The sequence below is a fragment of the Pelodiscus sinensis genome, chromosome 5, assembly GCF_052426305.1.
Source record: "Pelodiscus sinensis isolate ZL-2025 chromosome 5, ASM5242630v1, whole genome shotgun sequence".
In the NCBI taxonomy this organism is placed as follows: Eukaryota; Metazoa; Chordata; order Testudines; family Trionychidae; genus Pelodiscus; species Pelodiscus sinensis.
Genome location: NC_143056.1, coordinates 33836512 through 33853857, shown reverse-complemented (window position 1 = coordinate 33853857; position 17346 = coordinate 33836512). Strand labels below are relative to the sequence as shown.

The following is a 17346-nucleotide window of genomic DNA, read 5'->3' as shown; positions in this document are numbered from 1 at the left end:
CTTCAAGACAGACCCAAGAAAACCAACAATAGAACACCACTTGTCATCACCTACAACCCCCAACTTAAACCTGTTCAACACATTATCAATAAACTACAGCCTATACTGGAACAGGATACCATACTCCAAGAGGCTCTGGGAGACAGACCCATAGTCTCCTATAGACAACCACCTAACCTCAAGATGATTCTTACCAACAACCACAGGACATACCACACTAATACCAACCCTGGTACCTTCCCTTGCAACAAACCCCGTTGCCAGCTTTGTCCACATATTCATTCTGCTGATACCATTATTGGACCTAACCAAGTGAGTTATAAGATCAAGAACACATATTCCTGCGCATCCAGAAATATAATTTATGCTATCATGTGCCGAAAGTGTCCGTCTGCTATGTACATTGGACAAACATCTCAGACACTTCGCCAAAGGATTAATGCCCACAAAACAGATATCAGACAAGATCACAAAGAAAAAACAGTTTCTTGCCATTTTAACCAGAAAGGACACTCTCTCAATGACTTAACCACCTGCATTCTGCTACAAAGACCTTTTACATCTGCACTTGAAAGGGAATCCTCTGAACTGTCATTCATGTTAAAATTCGACACTCTCCGAGAAGGAATGAACAAACACTCAAACTATCTTACCCATTACCAAGATAGCTTCCCCAATTATCACCTCTAATACCATTAGCTCACAAACATCCCACTCTCCCCACCTCTAATATCATCAATTCACAGACACTTACCTTCCTTCCTCCCCCCCCCCCCCCCCCGCATCTCCCTCCTGTTCTGAAATGTGATTTGTCCTTTTCATATGTGTTCATTTTTTTAATTGTATCCTTTGGTATATATGGATGTGACTATTTTCTTCCACTATTTGATCTGAGGAAGTGGGTCTGGCCCATGAAAGCTCATCATCTAATAAACCATCTTGTTAGTCTTTAAAGTGCTACATTGTCCTGCATTTTGCTTCAGCTACCCCAGACTAACACGGCTACATTTTCTATCACTATACAAACATTTTGAACCTTTCTGGAGGAAGTAATGCTCAGGCTATGACTGCATTCAGCACCACTCTGATGAATTCAGTCCTTTAAACCAGAACCAACGTTGACTTTTTCTTGTTCACCACGAGGCCCAGATGCTGGTACATGTCCAACAGAAGAGCTATATCCCATTGGACCTTGACCTCAGAGGAGCCCCTGATAAGTCAGTAGTCGAGGTAAGGATAGACCTGGATCCCCTGCACCTTAGTGAAGCTGCAACCACTGACAAGCATTTCATAAAAACCCTGAGGGCCATGGCAAGCCCAAAGGGGAGGAGTGTAAACTGATGTTTCATATCTACCATGAAACAAAGAAAATACCTGTGTCCTTCAAAGATTGCAATGTGGAAATATGCACCCTTGAGGTCGAAGGCAGTATACCAATCCTCTAGATCCAGGTTGGGGATAATCGAAGCCAGAGAGACCATGCAAAATCTGAGCCTCAGCAGGTAGTGGTTCAGATCTCACAGGTCTAGAATGGGGCATAAGCCCCCTTTGGCTTTCAGTATTAAAAAATAACAAGAGTAGAAGCTCCGGTTTCTGTCCGGGGGTTGTACTTTCTGCAATGCTCTCATGCAGAGAAGCTCCTCTACCTCTTGTGTGAGAAGGGTCTCATGAGAAGGGCCCTGAAGAGGGCTGGGCAGGAAGGGTGGGAAGGAAGGGTAGAGGAAAGCGGGAGGGTATAGCCAAGCTGTACTGTGACTAGGACCCAACAGTCTGCAGTAATAGCCCTCCAAGGGACGGAGGTGGGACAAAAACAAAAGAGGAGGATCCAGTGGTCCAAGAGGTATGTCGCCCTCAGGCATACCCTCAAAAAGGGTGCTGGTTGGAGGGTTTGGAACGGCTAGAGGAAGGCTGGGATTGCCTACCTTAACTCTTTCTGAAGGGCTTAGACTTCCCTGGGGCCAGGACCTATCTGGTATAGGAATTCCTGGGTTGGGAAGGGAAGAGTTTAAAATTGTTTCCTCTCTGTCCCAGGGACATATAATCCAAAGGTTTTTAGGATGATCCAGAAGTCCTTACGCCCATTCAGTTTTGTGTCTGTGTTTTCACCAAACAGGACCATTCCGCAAACAGGAGGTCCTGGATTGGATGCTGGGCCTCCATGACCAAACCCAACCAGAGCAGTCAAATCGACCTGCGTATACCATGATACCACTACTGATATCATGGACTGGACTGCAGAGCCCTGAGCATCAGAAGCTATTTGCAGCGCTATCCCGCTGTTGATACCCCCTCATTGGCAAGAGCCTGGAACTACTTTCTTGGGTTCTCTGGCAGCAAGAACTAAAACTTCAATATTGTGTTTAATTCGTACCAGGCAATCAGGACCTGGTTATAAGACATACACAGTTGGAAGCTTGTAAAGGAATAAAGTTTATGTCCAAAAAGTTTGAGCATCTTGAATTTCTTGTGGGTAAGAGTGGGTTGACCCTATTGCTCACTATGGTCGACTGATACTACCAAAAGCAAATTCAGGGCAGGGTGCATATACAGATATTTGGCTGGGATAAAGTATTTGCATTCCACCCTCTCTGAGATTGAGGAGATGGAGGAGGATGTCTGCCACAATGCCTTAGCGATTTTGGTATCTTTCATGTAGGGATAAGGCAACCCTGGCCAGAGCCACCTGGTCCAGAACCCCAAATAGGGTGTCTGTGGACTTCACCACCTCCTTTGCCTTCTCAGCCACCTATTTCAAAAAGTCTTGGTGCATCCTATTGTCATCCTGTGGGATCACTGGATAAGGTGCCACTGTGGCCTCCACTGGTGATGAGGATGAAGAGTCCTGGGAGGCTTGTTCTTCCTCAGTCAGTGGGGGTTGATCCTCCCTTTCTCCCTTTACCATGGCGGTGCCTGGCCTAAGCAACTCCAATACCAGAAAATGGTTAGCAGATGCCCCAATTGAGCATCAGATGCTCTGGCCACTGAGCATGCAACTTGTGTCTGTATGGGAAAGCCCCACAGAGTACAGAAGCACCATTGTGAAGGTCATGGTGCTGGCTGCAAGGCCATCTACAGTGCAGAATTGGATGCCATGGGGTGCAGTTCCAATGATTGTGCCACTGTTCCCAAAGGACAATGGCCGACCTTACACTGTCTGAAGCCTAGGATGGAAAGCGGCTACTATAGCCTCTCAGGTGTCAGGAGCTGCCAGACAAGGGCGACTGTGGGAATCGTGGAGAGTGTCAATAGCAGTGAGCTGGGGACTGATGTCGGTTTTTAGACCTACCGCAAGATGGGGGAGGCCAGCAGTGAGGAGACAACATCCAATGGCAGGAGGAGGATGGGAAGAAGTAGTTACTCACCCTGTGCAATAATGATGGATCTTCAAGATGTGTGTCCTTGAGAATGTTCCACTCAGGTCTCGGTGCATCCTCATGCCTCAGACTGGAGATTTTTGCCTAGCACTGACCCTCACGCCACGCCTGCGCACTCACCATCTCGCGCTGTTGTTATCTGTTAGGTGCACACACACTGTGAGCCTCCCTCTGTTCCTTCTCTACCTGAAATCCATTAAAGGAATCCAAGCAGAGGGGAGAAAGGGAGGATACTGGAGTGCCCACAAGGACACACATCTCAAAGAACCATCATTACTGCACAGGGTGAGTAACTTCTTCTCCATTGAGTGGTGTCCCTGTGGGTGCTCCAGTCATGTGACTTAGTAGCAGTACCCGCCAGATGGTGGTGGGCACTGGAATCATTTATGGAAAGAAGGAAGGACCACATCTACCAGAGCAGTGGTAGGTATGGGTCCTCTCTGTAGGGCATAATGTTGTGTGAAAATGTCACTGCTCTACAAATGTCCACTAGTGGTACATTATGTAGGAAGGCCATTGTTGTGACCATTACACATGTGGAGTAAGCCCTGATAATCTGTGTTAGCTGTTTTCCATGAAGCTCATAAGCAGTCTATATGCGGTTTGCAATCCATTTGGAAATACATTGCGCAGAGATGGCTGTTCCCTTATTGGGACTGGACCAAGAGATGAAAAGTCTGTCTGACTTCCTGGTGTCTTTGGTTCTATCTAAGTAGAATGTGATGGCTCGTATTGCATCCAGAGTGTGCAAGATGGATTATCTCAAGGAGGTGTGAGGTTTAGGAATAAATGAGGATAAGTATATAGGTTCATTTAGGTGGAAGTCCAATATAACCTTGGGGAGAAACTTGGGATGAGACCTGAGTATAACCTTATCCTTAGTAAAAGTATTGTACGGTGGGACATCCATGAGGGCTGCAATTTCGCTCACTCATCTTGCTGATATTATTGTCACTATGAAGGCCACTGTCATGGATAAGTATTGTGGGAAGGTGGTGGCTAATGGTTCAAAGAGTGGCACGGTGAGCATGTCAAGACCAAGATTTAGGTCCCAAGGTGGTATCAAGGGGGGCATAAATTTAGGCGCATCTTCTGCAAGCCTGTTAGGAATCACTTCATCATCAGTTGTGAAAAGAGAGAAATCATCGACTGATTTGTAGAAAGCTATGACCGCCAAGAGATGGACCCGAATAGAACTGATAGAGAGGCCTATATCGCTGAGGTCCATCAGCTAGTCAAGCACGGCAAGTATGAGGGCAATGTTTGGATGTAAATGACGAGTGATACACCACTGCTGAAAGCGTTTCCATTCGTTTTAGTAGGTGTATCTTGTGGAAGGATGCGGACTGTTCAATAGGATGCATCTGACTGGCTATACACAGGAAAGTTGTTCATTTCGGAGCCATGTAGTAGTAGTGGGTTTTTCCCTGGTGTTGAGTTAGCAGGTGTGGAACTATGGAGAGAGAGATTGGTTGTCTTACTGAAAGGTAATGTAGATAGGGGAACCAGGATTGCCTCAGCCAGCAGGGAGCTATCAGAATTCTTATGGCTTGGTTGGAGTGTGCTTTTTTTATTACTCTGGAGATTAGTGGGATTGGTGGGAAGGTGTAGAGTAAAAGCATCCCCCTCCAATCTCTTGCCCTGTCCTGCTCGGAAGCAGAATCTGTGGCATCTGAGGTTGGCTATTGTGACAAAGAGATCTATAACTAGGAATCCCCATTTGCAAAAACTTGGAAGGAGAACATTGATGTTGCGCTCCCACTCACGTTGTTCTGAGAAGTGTCTGCTCAGTTTGTTGGCCCTGGTATTCTTCTGTCCTGGTATGTAAGTGGCGGTTGAAGTTATATGGTTCTTGAGACACCAGTTCCAAAACTTGATTGCTTCTGCATATAGTGAGCATGATCGGGCACCCCCCCCCTCCCCCCCGTTGAATGATGTAAAACACAGAGGGTGTGTTGTCTGTAAGGACACAAATGGTTCTTCCCTTTATCAGGGGGAGGAAGTGAGTACACTTTGCGGATGGCCCTGAGCTTCAGCATGTTGATATGAAGGTGCATCTCTGCTTGAGACCATCTCCCTTGTACCACTCTTGTGCCACAATGGGTGCCCCATCCAAGAAGTGATGCGTCCATCATGATCACTACTGATGCATCTGGATTGGTTGGAGAAGTCCATCAGTCGAGAAATTGTAGAACTGATGGTGGAAGTGTGAGACGCTTTGCGAGACTATGTTGGTTTGGGATATAAACAGCCACGAGCCAGTACTGTAGACAGTGCATATGTAGTCTCACAAATAACACGACAAAGGCTGTAGCTGCCACGTGTCCCAGCAGTCATTCAAGTAGGGAAAAATAATGATGCTTTTGCTTATTGGATAGTCGACTAGTCGCTTACATCACTGTGGGAGAGTGCTCCACACTAAGGCACTAGTACTCAGTACCAAGTCTAAGCACTGGTCTTAAGGAGCTAAGGCAGACTCCATCAGCAGTGCCTTGAGCTGGATAATAATGTCCTTTATGGTCCTAAGTGAGAAGGACCTACAGATACAGCACTTGGTGCTGATGTGGGATTCACCCAGACAACAAAGGTAGTTGCCATATCAGTTGGTAGCTGGCATAGACCTGCAGCAATTAGCGCACGGTTTAAACCTCGGGGACCAGGGCATGTCCCGTCTCCAGGCAGAGTCCCAGCAGGGGACTAACTATCTACAAAGTTCTAAGAACAGCTAAAAACTAGACACTATTTACAACTCAATAGGAGGGAATTAACAGAAGAAACACTGCAGCTATGGCAAGACAAACAGTTCCAAGCACTTTCACGGGTGGCAAGAAGAAACTGGGGAAGGGAGGGGCCCAACAGCACCACTAGAGAGGGCACTGGAGCTAGTCCCTATGGATACTTCTGAGGGAAAATAAAAATTGATATTTCTGCCTATTATTCCAATATAACTGTAATATTTTTCTTAAGTTCCTCCACTTTCTTTCTCTTGATAGAAATACTTTGTCATGAAAAATAATGGGGAAAATGACAATTAATCCTGCAAAAATATTAAGATATAACCCAGATAAAAGACTTCAGTGGGAAGAATGAAATATTATTTATTTATTTATTGGATTTATTAAAGGCAAGAAAAATATAAAAATTGAAGCTAAGATTCTTAAAGGGACAATTTTGAATTATATTTAAGTATTTACTTAAAAGACTTGTAAATTATCCAAAAATGTTCTATAATCAAAGAACATGGGCTGTAGTTTGGGAGAACATGCTATACTTTTCTTAGATAACAAAGAAGGTGATACCCTGCATTGAATGGAAAATTTAACTCCATCTTAACTATGGAGTCATTGGTAAAACCAGAGAAAGAGGGATTAATACCCAAATGCTGAAAAGTATGGTTAGATGACATTTAAGTCTTAAATACAGATACCACTGTAAAATAATGACACATCAACTGAGTTACCAATAGGAATTGCATGGTGTAATATAGCTGGGAAGCAACATCACTGCTGTATATGAAATAAGTTTAATGATTTGTGTAGCTGTAAAAATGATGTAAAACACACAGCAGACGATCTTAATGATTTTCAGTTGGTGCATCACATATTTAAATCTTACATGTTTATTTTTTTGCCACAAATCTATGACAAAAATGAATCTGTCTAGTCTGCTTTTAAGGAAAACTCAACTTTTCATACCCATGGACAAAGTGTAATCTTATACTGTTCCCTGGAGCTCGCTCTCTCCTTTTAGAAGCCGCACTTTTTCGTTTTTCTTTGCATTGCTCTTTAAGCTGAGGTAGATCTTCTTTGTAAACCTTTATGGAAGAGCATACATACATATAAATAAATTTGTTTTCAGGAAGAACAACTATCTGAGAAATAAACCTACAGGTTAGCTCAGTTTTCCACAAAAATGGCATACTGACATCACTACCAATGACTGTAGCCAAATGGATATATAATTTGCTTTTAAATTACAAACAATACAGCATGATACAAAGTGTTATGAATATATCCAATCACTGATCTTTTTGTTGTCTTTGACTGCAAAAGTTTCCTTGAGACAGGGCCAAGAAAACCACTGGAAAATATTTCAGGATTTGTCCCTCTGCCATTAAAACTCAAGTCTTACCTGTCGACGGTATGTGATCTGAGTCTCTTGTTCAATTTCAGAGTCCAGCTCTGGAACATCAGATTGATCTGAATCTGATTCATCACTGTTAGAATCAACCAGACTTTCTGTAATAAAAATAAAAAACTAAGACATAGATGGAAACAATTAAAATAGTGCATGTTTCAGAAAAATACTAGAACACTTCTTGCATATGTTTAACTTTTGATTTACTACAACATGAGTTGCTAAAACATGCTAAAATTATGTGGGTATGTCTATACTACAGCGTTATTTCAAAATATATTATTTCAAAATAGTTAATTCGAAATAAGTTATTTCAAAATAATGCATCTACACACAAAATGCATTTCAAAATAGCGTTTTGCTATTTCAAAATAGCGCATCCACTCTGAGTGGACGCTGAATCGCATTTAAGGCCGGCCAGAACCAGGTCCAGCAGGGCATCAGGTCAGGAGTTACTTTGTGTGACTGCTGCCTGAGGCTATCTGAGGCCTGTGCTTAAAGGGACCTCCTCTGAACACCCGTTTCTCAGTTTTCCCTGCTTGCTTGCCTACCTCGATGAGGGACTGCAAAGCATTTTGTCACTGCATGCTCTGGTTGCCCTCACTCGGGACACCACAGCACTCTGCAACATGGAGCCAGAGGCACCTCTGGGCACTCTGGTGCTTCTCATGGACGCACTGCAGTGAGCCTGGCTGCACTTTCTGCAGACTGCCATCCGGGAGGTCCATCGGGGGGCTGTCAGTATCCAGGAGGCCCTGCGGGAGAGCTTCCACCCTAAGGAGCACTAAGAGCCTCCCTGGTCTGCCCCACTGGAGGCTTCTGCCTCATTCCTCCCTCACATCCTTCCACTTACCTCTCCCTAACCCCCCTTCCAGATGTCAAATAAACTACACGTTTTTTCATAAACACAAACTGTCTTTATTTAACAAAACTGGTGGTGGCGGGGGGAAATAAAACTCTGGTGAGACTGGGGAAAGGAGGCAGGAGAGGGGAGGAGAGAGGTTGGGAGAGGAGAGGGGGAAATCTGGGAGGAGGGAGTTGAAAGGGGGAAGGAAAGGGAAGAAGGGAGAGGGGAAGCTCAGGGCTCAGTGTTGGGGGTCTTTCCAGACCAACTTGATTTTCATGTGAACCTGCGCCTGGGTTCACATGTGGCCTTTGGTGGCCAGACTGGCAGCTACCCTGCCATAGATGGCCGCGTTCCTCCATCTAGTGAAGAGATCATGTACATTAGGGGCATCCCCCCCCCAAACCTGAATAAGGTCCATGATCTCTGCCCTAGACCAGGAAGGTGCCCACTTCTCCAGGCCCTGGCAGGTTTCTGGGAGCTGGCAGACTGCTCCTGGGGAGTGGTGGAGGGCTGGCTGCCAGTGGCTTGCTGGCTCATGTTTTGGGGTCACTGACTGCTGGCTCTGGGCTAGCAGGTTTGGAGCTGGCACAGGCACTGTGGCCAGAGTCTACCCTTTTAAGGGCTCCGGTGAGGGGGAGAGGGAGAGGGGTGTTCTTGGTTGAGGATGGTGTGGCCACCAGGGCACCCTGGGAAGGTTGGATGCTCCCTGTTTCGAAATAAGTGTCTATTCAGCACTTATTTTGAAATAGATATTTCGAATTTGGCATTATTCCTCGTAGAATAAGGATTACCAAATTCAAAATAAGTGCTCCACTATTTCAAATTTATTTTGAAATTTATTTTGAAATAGCAATTTGGCTGTGTAGACACTAGGAAAGTTATTTTGAAATAAGGGCTGTTATTTCAAAATAATTTTGCTGGGTAGACATACTCTGTGATATTATCATCAATTCTAATACAACAGAACTTTCAAATTGGACTTGCTTTTTTTCTTTCTTTTTGATAGCTAGGCGTCATGTATTCAACTCACTTCAGAGACAGTGTGATTCAGTAGACAAAGCACTTGATTGGAATACAGAAGATCTAAATTCCATTCTGGGTTCTTGTGGACAGCCTACTAAATGAACTGGGGCAAGGTGTATCTGTATTTTACATTTTCTTACTGACAACTTCTTGTGGTCCCTTCCAGCCCTACATTGCTCTGATTCTATAAAAGCTTTTGTACATATTTTTCAGATACAAGTTTATTCACCTTTGACTAATGGAGCAAGTACATCTTATCTAGTTCTGGGAGCAGATTCCAATAGCATAGGTCCTCCACTGACAATGCTCTGTTACCAGAAATGTAAAGTTTAAATTCTGGAGCCAATAGTGAGAATGGCCCAATAGATTTTAACTTCTGTGGTAGTACAAGAGCAGAAAGATAAATGGATCTTAGATCATTTAGGAATTATAACAAAAAAAATGAATTGTATGCAGATATACACAGAGTCATATTACAGATCTTGCTTAAACAGAAGAGAACTTTTTTTGTCGTAAAAACAATTAATTAATTTGGAAACAAATATAATGTAGCTATATCTTTCACTATAAATCATGAATGTTTTTTGAGAATATTCAGAAAAGTTTTAGTTTTAGCTAATCTCATTCCTGCTGCTTATTTCTCAGGGCACATACAGAAGACAATCCTCTCTGTGCTTCTTTCTTTCTCTTTCTCTCCCAATGACTTATAGGCTTGACAGTTAGGGTGTGTCTAGACTACAGGGTTTTGTCGACAAAAGTCAACAGTGTGGATGCAAAGGACAGTTTAGATGCAATAATGCCTTCTGTCGACAGAACTCTGTATAAGTATTTTGATACTTATATTAATCTTTTACACTTTTTAAAAAAACATAAAAAGAATGTTGTTATGCAATCTCACCTTGGGGTGCTATGTGAAGAGAATCCTTCAACTTCCGTTCAGGAATAAATTTCCACTGGAAGACAGAATGATCAGCTCCACCAATAGAAACAATCCACTGATGATCATGTGACCACCTGACATTTGTCACATGAGCTGAATGCCCGAGGTATTTTTTAAACTTTGCTCCTAGAACAAGGAGGAGGGAAAAGAGAAAGAAAGTATTTTCAATATGTTCAGAATAGAAAAGGACATATTTTAAAATGGGGAACATTTCTATACAATGTGCAAAAAAACAACCATTATGCTTTAAACAAACAAAAAAAAATCTGTTCACTAGGTGCTACAATTCTGTATGACTAGAATTCCACTGGCTCTGCTTTATAACAAGAAGATAGACCGATAAAAACTCACCAAACTATTATACCATTCTCAACCTCCAATCTGTCTGAGTATCAAATAGTAAACTTATACTTTGTCTACCAGTTTATAAGGGATGATAAAGCAAAGGTAGAAGGGAAGTGAACACAGGCTAGGCTTTCATGATGTCCATTACATTAGGATCACTTTGCTCACCTGATACAAAATCCCACTGCTTACTTTCCCTGCTCTTTTGGGACAGCATTTAAATTCTTATTTACAATTATTTAATTGTGTTCCCCTCACTGAAAACTTGGAGTGCCAGCTTCCACTTTTACCACTGAAGAACTCTGAGGCTGTGTCTACACTGGCCACTTATTCCAGAAAATCAGCCGCTTTTCCGGAATAACTTGCAAGCTGTCTACGCTGGCCCCTTGAATTTCCGGGAAAGCACTGACGATCTACTGTAAAATCATCAGTGCTTCTCCGGAAAAACTATGCTGCTCCCGTTCGGGCAAAAGTATTTTTCCGGAAAACTGTTCCGGAAAAGGACCAGTGTAGACAGCACAGTAGTGTTTTCCGCAAAAAAGCCCCGATCGCGAAAATGATGATCGGGGCTTTTTTGCGGAAAAGCGCGTCTAGATTGGCCACGGACGCTTTTCCGGAAAAAGTGCTTTTCCGGAAAAGCATCCTGCCAATGTCAACATCCTTTTTCCGGAAATACTTATAACGGAAAACTGTTCCGTTTTAAGCATTTCTGGAAAAGGGTGCCACTGTAGACGTAGCCTGAGTGTTAAGCAAGTCTTGCCATGCATACACATCACTATTATTACATCTGGTTATCTGTTACCAGATCCTGCATACAAACTCAAAATTCAAATACAGGCAGTCCCCAGGTTACGTACAAGATAGGGACTGTAGGTTTGTTCTTAAGTTGAATTTGTATGTAAGTCGGAATTGGTACATATTGTAGGGGAAACTCTAGCCAAACATTTCTCCAGAGCTCAGTTTTATTCTCCCACACCTCACTTCCCTCAGTCCTTTATTCTCAAGCTGAGGTGCCTGCTGAGAAAAGTCGCTCCGTGTCTCCCTGGTCTGCTGGGGGGAGGCGCTAGCTTCGCGTCTCCCTGGTCTGCTGGGGGGAAGCAGCTAGTGCGGGGTTGCCTCACCCCGTTTGTAAGTAGTGATCCGATGTAAGTCGGATCCATGTAACCCGGGGACTGCCTGTATATGTCAAAAACAAAGTGGCTTCACAGAATTAATTGCGGACGTTCACATGGTTAGCTGTTACCAGATCCTGCATAACAAACTCAAAATTCAAATATATGTCAAAAACAAAGTGGCTTCACAGAATTAATTGCGGGTGTTCACATTATTTCTCTTCAGCAGATTCATATGGTGTTTAACTAGCAAAGTTGAAAACTTCTTAAAGAAAGAGAAAGCTGTTTTCTCTTAGGTTTTTTGAAAATTCTTCTTAGGATAGGCTTTTTGTTCAAATATATTGATTATCTCAATTACCAAATAACAAAAGCCTTCAGGTTGTAAAAAAAAAAATCTGAAGGACTTCTTAAACTCTGTGTTACAAAAAGGGAATAAGGCAAAATCGCATTAGTTATTCATGCCTTTGTTGAGTGGCAAAAATTGCTGGTAAAATTCTATTTCAGTAATAGCACAAAAGTTATATGAACTTGCCCAATGTTTGTCCTTCAGCCCATTAGGTGGATTACACTCTTACATCTTCAATTAAAAACATCAAGAGTATTACCTTAGTAAGGCATCTGATACGGTCTTGCATGATATTCTTATCAATAAACTAGGGAAATACAACTTAGATGGGGCTACTATAAGGCAGGTGCATAACTGACTGGATAACCATTCTCAGAGAGTAGTTGTTAATGGTTCAAAATCCTGCTGGAAAGGCATAACAAATGGGATTCTGCAGGGGTCTGTTTTGGGACCGATTAGTGTTCAATATCTTCCTCATCAATGATTTAGATATTGGCATAGAGAGTAGGCTTATTAAGTTTGCAGATGATACCAAGCTGTCAGGGGCTGCAAGTGCTTTAGAAGATAGGGTCATAATTCAAAATGATCTGGACAAACTGAAGAAATGGTCTAAGGTAAATAGGATGAAGTTTAATAAGGACAAATGCAAACTACCCCACTTAGGAAGGAACAATCAGTTTCACACATATAGAATGGGAAGCGATTGTCTAGGAAGGAGTACTGCAGAAAGGTATCTACGGGTCATAGTGGACCACAAGCTAAATATGAGTCAACAGTGTGACGCTGTTGCAAAAAAAGCAAACTTGATTCTAGAATGCATTAACAGGAGTGTTGTGAACAAGACATGAGAAGTCATTCTTCCGCTCTACTCCGCACTGATTAGGCCTCAATTGGACTAGTGTGTCCAGTTCTGGGCACCACATTTCCAGCAAGATGGGGAGAAATTGGAGAAGGTCCAGAGAAAAGCAACAAGAATGATTAAAGGTCTAGAGAACATGAGCTATGACAGAAGATTGAAAGAATTGGGCTTTAGTCTGGAAAGGAGAAGACTAAGAGGGGACATGATAGCAGTTTTCAGGTATCTAAAAGGGTATCACAAGGAGGAGTGAGACAAATTGTTCTCCTTAGCCTCTGAGGATAGGACAAGAAGCAATGGGCTTAAACTGCAGCAAGGGAGGTTTAGGTTGGACATTAGGAAAAACTTCCTAACTGTCAGGGTGGTTAAACACTGGAATAAGTTGCCCGGGGAGGTTGTGGAATCTCCATCTCTGGAGATATTTAAGAGCAGGTTAGACAGACATCTATCAGGGATGGTACTGGGTCCTGCTATGAGTGCAGGGGCCTGGACTCGATGATCTCTCAAGGTCACTTCCAGTTCTACTGTTCTATGATTCTGTGACTCTTAAAGAACAAGTTGATTATAAAGTGCAGATTTACATAAGGATTCTGAAGATTTACATAAGGATTCTGACAGATGATGTGGGGAAAGCTGAAGTACTCAATGCTTTCTTTGCCTCTGTATTCACGGACAAAGTGGGCTCCTGGACTAATGAGCTAAGTGACGCAAGATGGGATGAAGATGGACAGCGCTTGGTGGGTTAAGAACAGGTTAGGAACTATTTAGAAAAGCTAAATGTACACAAATCCATGGGTCCGGACTTAATGCATCCGAGGGTACTGAGGGAGTTGGCAAATGTCATTGAGGAGCATTTGGCCATTATTTTTGAAAAGTCGTGGAGATCGGGAGAAATCCCGGATGATTGGAAAAAGGCAAATGCAGTGTCCATCTTCAAAAACGGGAAGAAGGACGATCCAGGGAATTATAGGCCGGTCAGTTTTACCTCGATTCCTGGAAAAATCATGGAAGGGATCCTTAAGGAATCCATTTTGAAGCATTTGGAAGAGAGGAAAGCAATTAGGAATAGTCAGCATGGATTCACAAAGGGAAAGTCGTGCCTGACCAATCTGATTACCTTCTATGATGAGGTAACTGGCTCTGTGGATGTGGGAAAGTCAGTGGATGTGATATACCTTGACTTTAGCAAGGCTTTTGATACAGTATCCCACAATATTCTTGCCAACAAGTTAAGGGAATGTGGATTGGATAAATGGACAGTAAGATGGATAGAAAGATGGATAGAAGGCTGGGCCCAGCGGGTAGTGATCAATGGCTCAATGTCAGGATGGCGGTTGGTTTCTAGCGGAATGCCCCAAGGTTCAGTTCTAGGACCGGTTTTGTTCAATATCTTTATTAATGACCTGGATGTGGGGATGGATTGCACCCTCAGCAAGTTTGCGGATGACACTAAGCTAGCGGGAGAGGTAGATACGCTTGAGGGCAACATTGGGTCCAGAGTGACTTAGACAAATTGGAGGATTGGGCCACAAGAAACCTGATGAGGTTCAACAAGGACAAGTGCAGAGTTCTGCACTTGGGACAGAAGAATCCCAAGCATTGTTACAAGCTGGGGACCAGCCAGTTGAGTAGCTGTTCTGCAGAAAAGGACCTGGAGGTTACAGTGGATGAGAAGCTGGATATGAGTCAACAGTGTGCCATTGTAGCCAAGAAGGCTAATGGCATATTAGGTTGCATTAAGAGGAGCATTGCCAGCATGTCCAGAGATGTCACTATTCCCCTTTATTTGACTCTGGTGAGGCCACATCTGGAGTATTGTGTCCAGTTCTGGGCCCCCCACTACAAAATGGATGTGGACTCATTGGAGATGGTCCAGTGGAGGCCAACCAAAATTATTAGGGGGCTGGAACATATGACTTATGAGGAGAGGCTGAGGGAGTTGGGTCTGTTTAGTCTGCAGAAGCGAAGAGTGAGGGGGGATTTGATAGCAGCCTTCAACTTCCTGAAGGGAGGTTCCAAAGAGGATGGAGAGAAGCTGTTCTCACTAGTGACAGATGGCAGAACAAGGAGCAATGATCTCAAGTTGTGGTGGGAGAGGTCCAGGTTGGATATTAGGAAAAACTATGTCACTAGGAGAGTAGTGAAGCACTGGAATGGGTTACCTAGGGAAGTAGTGGAGTCTCCATCCCTAGAGGTGTTTAAGTCTCGGCTTGACAAAGCCCTGGCCGGGTGGATTTAGTTGGGATTGGTCCAGCCTAGAGCAGGGGGCTCTATGGTTCTATGATTCTATGATGCATCTAAGGCTCGAGGATAGGTATGTCAATGTGTAGTTGACTACACGATTACCTGATAAGCCTAGGCTTATCAGTTAATCTTGTTGACTACATGCACTCACCACCCCGATGCCTCAGGGCACATCAAGACTACGTGTGGCTTCTGAAAGAATATATACAAATTCGGCTCGAATTTGCATATTTTCCTTTTTTTTCCCCAGAAGAGGCTTTTCCGATATTTGGCCCATCTACACAGGGCCAAATATCAGAAGAAAACCCTATTTCGAAAACCCTTTATTCCTCCTAAAAGGAGGTTTTACAGGGGGCTTTCAATATTTGGCCCCGTGTAGATGGGCCAAATATCAGAAAAGCCTCTTCCGGGGGGAAAAAGGGAGAAAATATGCAAATTTGAGCCAAGTTCGCATATCTACTTTCGGAAGCCACGCATAGTCTAAACGTGCCCTCTGTGTCATCCTACAATATCTAAAAAATTCCAGGTAATAACAAGATTTGGTAAAAAAAATTTTACATGCGCTAACTATAGGACATAATTTCTGTTCTTTCAAAACCTAAGATTCAATCTAGTCCCCATGATAATCTTATTAAATATTTTATAAATATATATGTCTGTCCGTCCATCCGTGAGTCTGTTAGTTCAAGAACTTCTCCTAAACTGTAAGAGCTAGGATAATGAAATTTGGTATGTATCTTCCTCTTATAACTGAAAGCAAGGCCAAGGTTTGACTGTGCCAGGAAACTGGGATATGCCTGGAATGGGATTGCGTCTCATAAAACCATACAGAAAAAAAGACAGAATCACCAGGCAGGTGTAAGGGGCTGGCTGGGGAGTGCTCCAGGAGTGCTCCAGCCCCGAGCTTCCCACCCTGAAGGCGCCGTTTGGGGGGGACGGGACGCTGAAGCTTCCCCTCAATTCATACAGGAGCATTGATGGATATTCTCCTTTGTCAGGGCGTGAGGAGAAGTGCACAGTTTGCTGCATTCCTCAATCGGGCTGGGGCGTGCAGGGAGCAGACAAACCTGGACCTGCCCCAGCCCAGGGGACATGCATCCTTCCTCTGGCTGTGCCTGCTGGAGCTGCAGCAGCAATGGAAAAGTGCTTCTCTCCAGGTCTGAAGCTGCTGCACTAAGAGGGGGCTATGGTAGTCCTCTCTTCCTGGGGCAGCCTTCATTCTGAAAATGAAGGCTACTCACTTCGTGCATTAACTGGAGTTCTTCAAGATGAGAGTCCATGTGGATGTTCCACATCTGGTCTTGGTGCCATCCTGGCACCTGGACTGGAGATTTTCAAGCAGTCCCTGCATTGGCCGCTCATGCACAGGGCCGATGGTGCGTGCCATGCCAGTCAATACTGCACATGGGCAGCCCGAGCCCTCCAGTGCCTTACTACCTCAAAGACACACCCCACCCCACCCCCGCCAGAAGTCCAAAGCAGAGGGGAGGAGGGTGGGTTGTGGAGCATCCATGGGGACACTCATCTCGAAAAACTCCAGTTAATATACGAGGTGAGTAACCTTCATTTCTTCTTCAAGAGATGTTCAATATCTGGTGTCTAACAAGCAGTGTCACCCTGTGGTGGCTGGGGCTTCTGAATATTACTGAAAGCTGATGATTGTACTGCAGAGTCCACGGAAGTGTCAACTCTGATCCCGTAGGAAAGTACTTAGTGAAGTTAAATTGTAATTCCCAGGTAGCAGCTTTGCAAATGTGTGGGAGGGGTATCCTGTGAAGGTACCTAGTGGACAAAGAGACAGCTCTCATAGAATGGGCTATCAAACGTAATGGTGGTTGTAGACCCTTGAGGGTGTCCAATAGTCTGACACAGTCTGTGATGCACTTAGACAGCCATTGTGCCTGAGGTATGGGGGGCATCATCAATACTTATGCTTGACGACCTCAGCCTTGTGGGGGACTGTTCCTTGGCAGAAGAGTCCCTATGAAGTACTGAGGAGCTCCTCTTCTTGGGCACCTTCTTGCCCTAGGTTGAGATTTTGGGTTAGAAGTAGGGTGTGGATTTTTCTCAAGGGCTGCAGCATGAGTCAAAGATCTCTGTCTCTGTGAGACCTGGCCCTAAC

General features: G+C 43.9%; 1 protein-coding gene across 2 annotated transcripts in view; it reads right to left on the bottom strand.

Moving 5' to 3' along the window:
• EML5 (EMAP like 5) overlaps window positions 1-17346 on the bottom strand; it is a 332722-nt gene that overhangs the window by 226694 nt on the left and 88682 nt on the right. For both annotated transcript variants that reach the window (XM_089778388.1, XM_075926740.2), the window contains exons 11-13: window positions 10280-10447; window positions 7506-7612; window positions 7070-7188 (exon numbers count right to left, since the gene is read on the bottom strand). In XM_089778388.1, the coding sequence (XP_089634514.1) occupies window positions 7070-7188; window positions 7506-7612; window positions 10280-10447 (394 nt within the window). The remainder of the gene's footprint in view (window positions 1-7069; window positions 7189-7505; window positions 7613-10279; window positions 10448-17346) is intronic.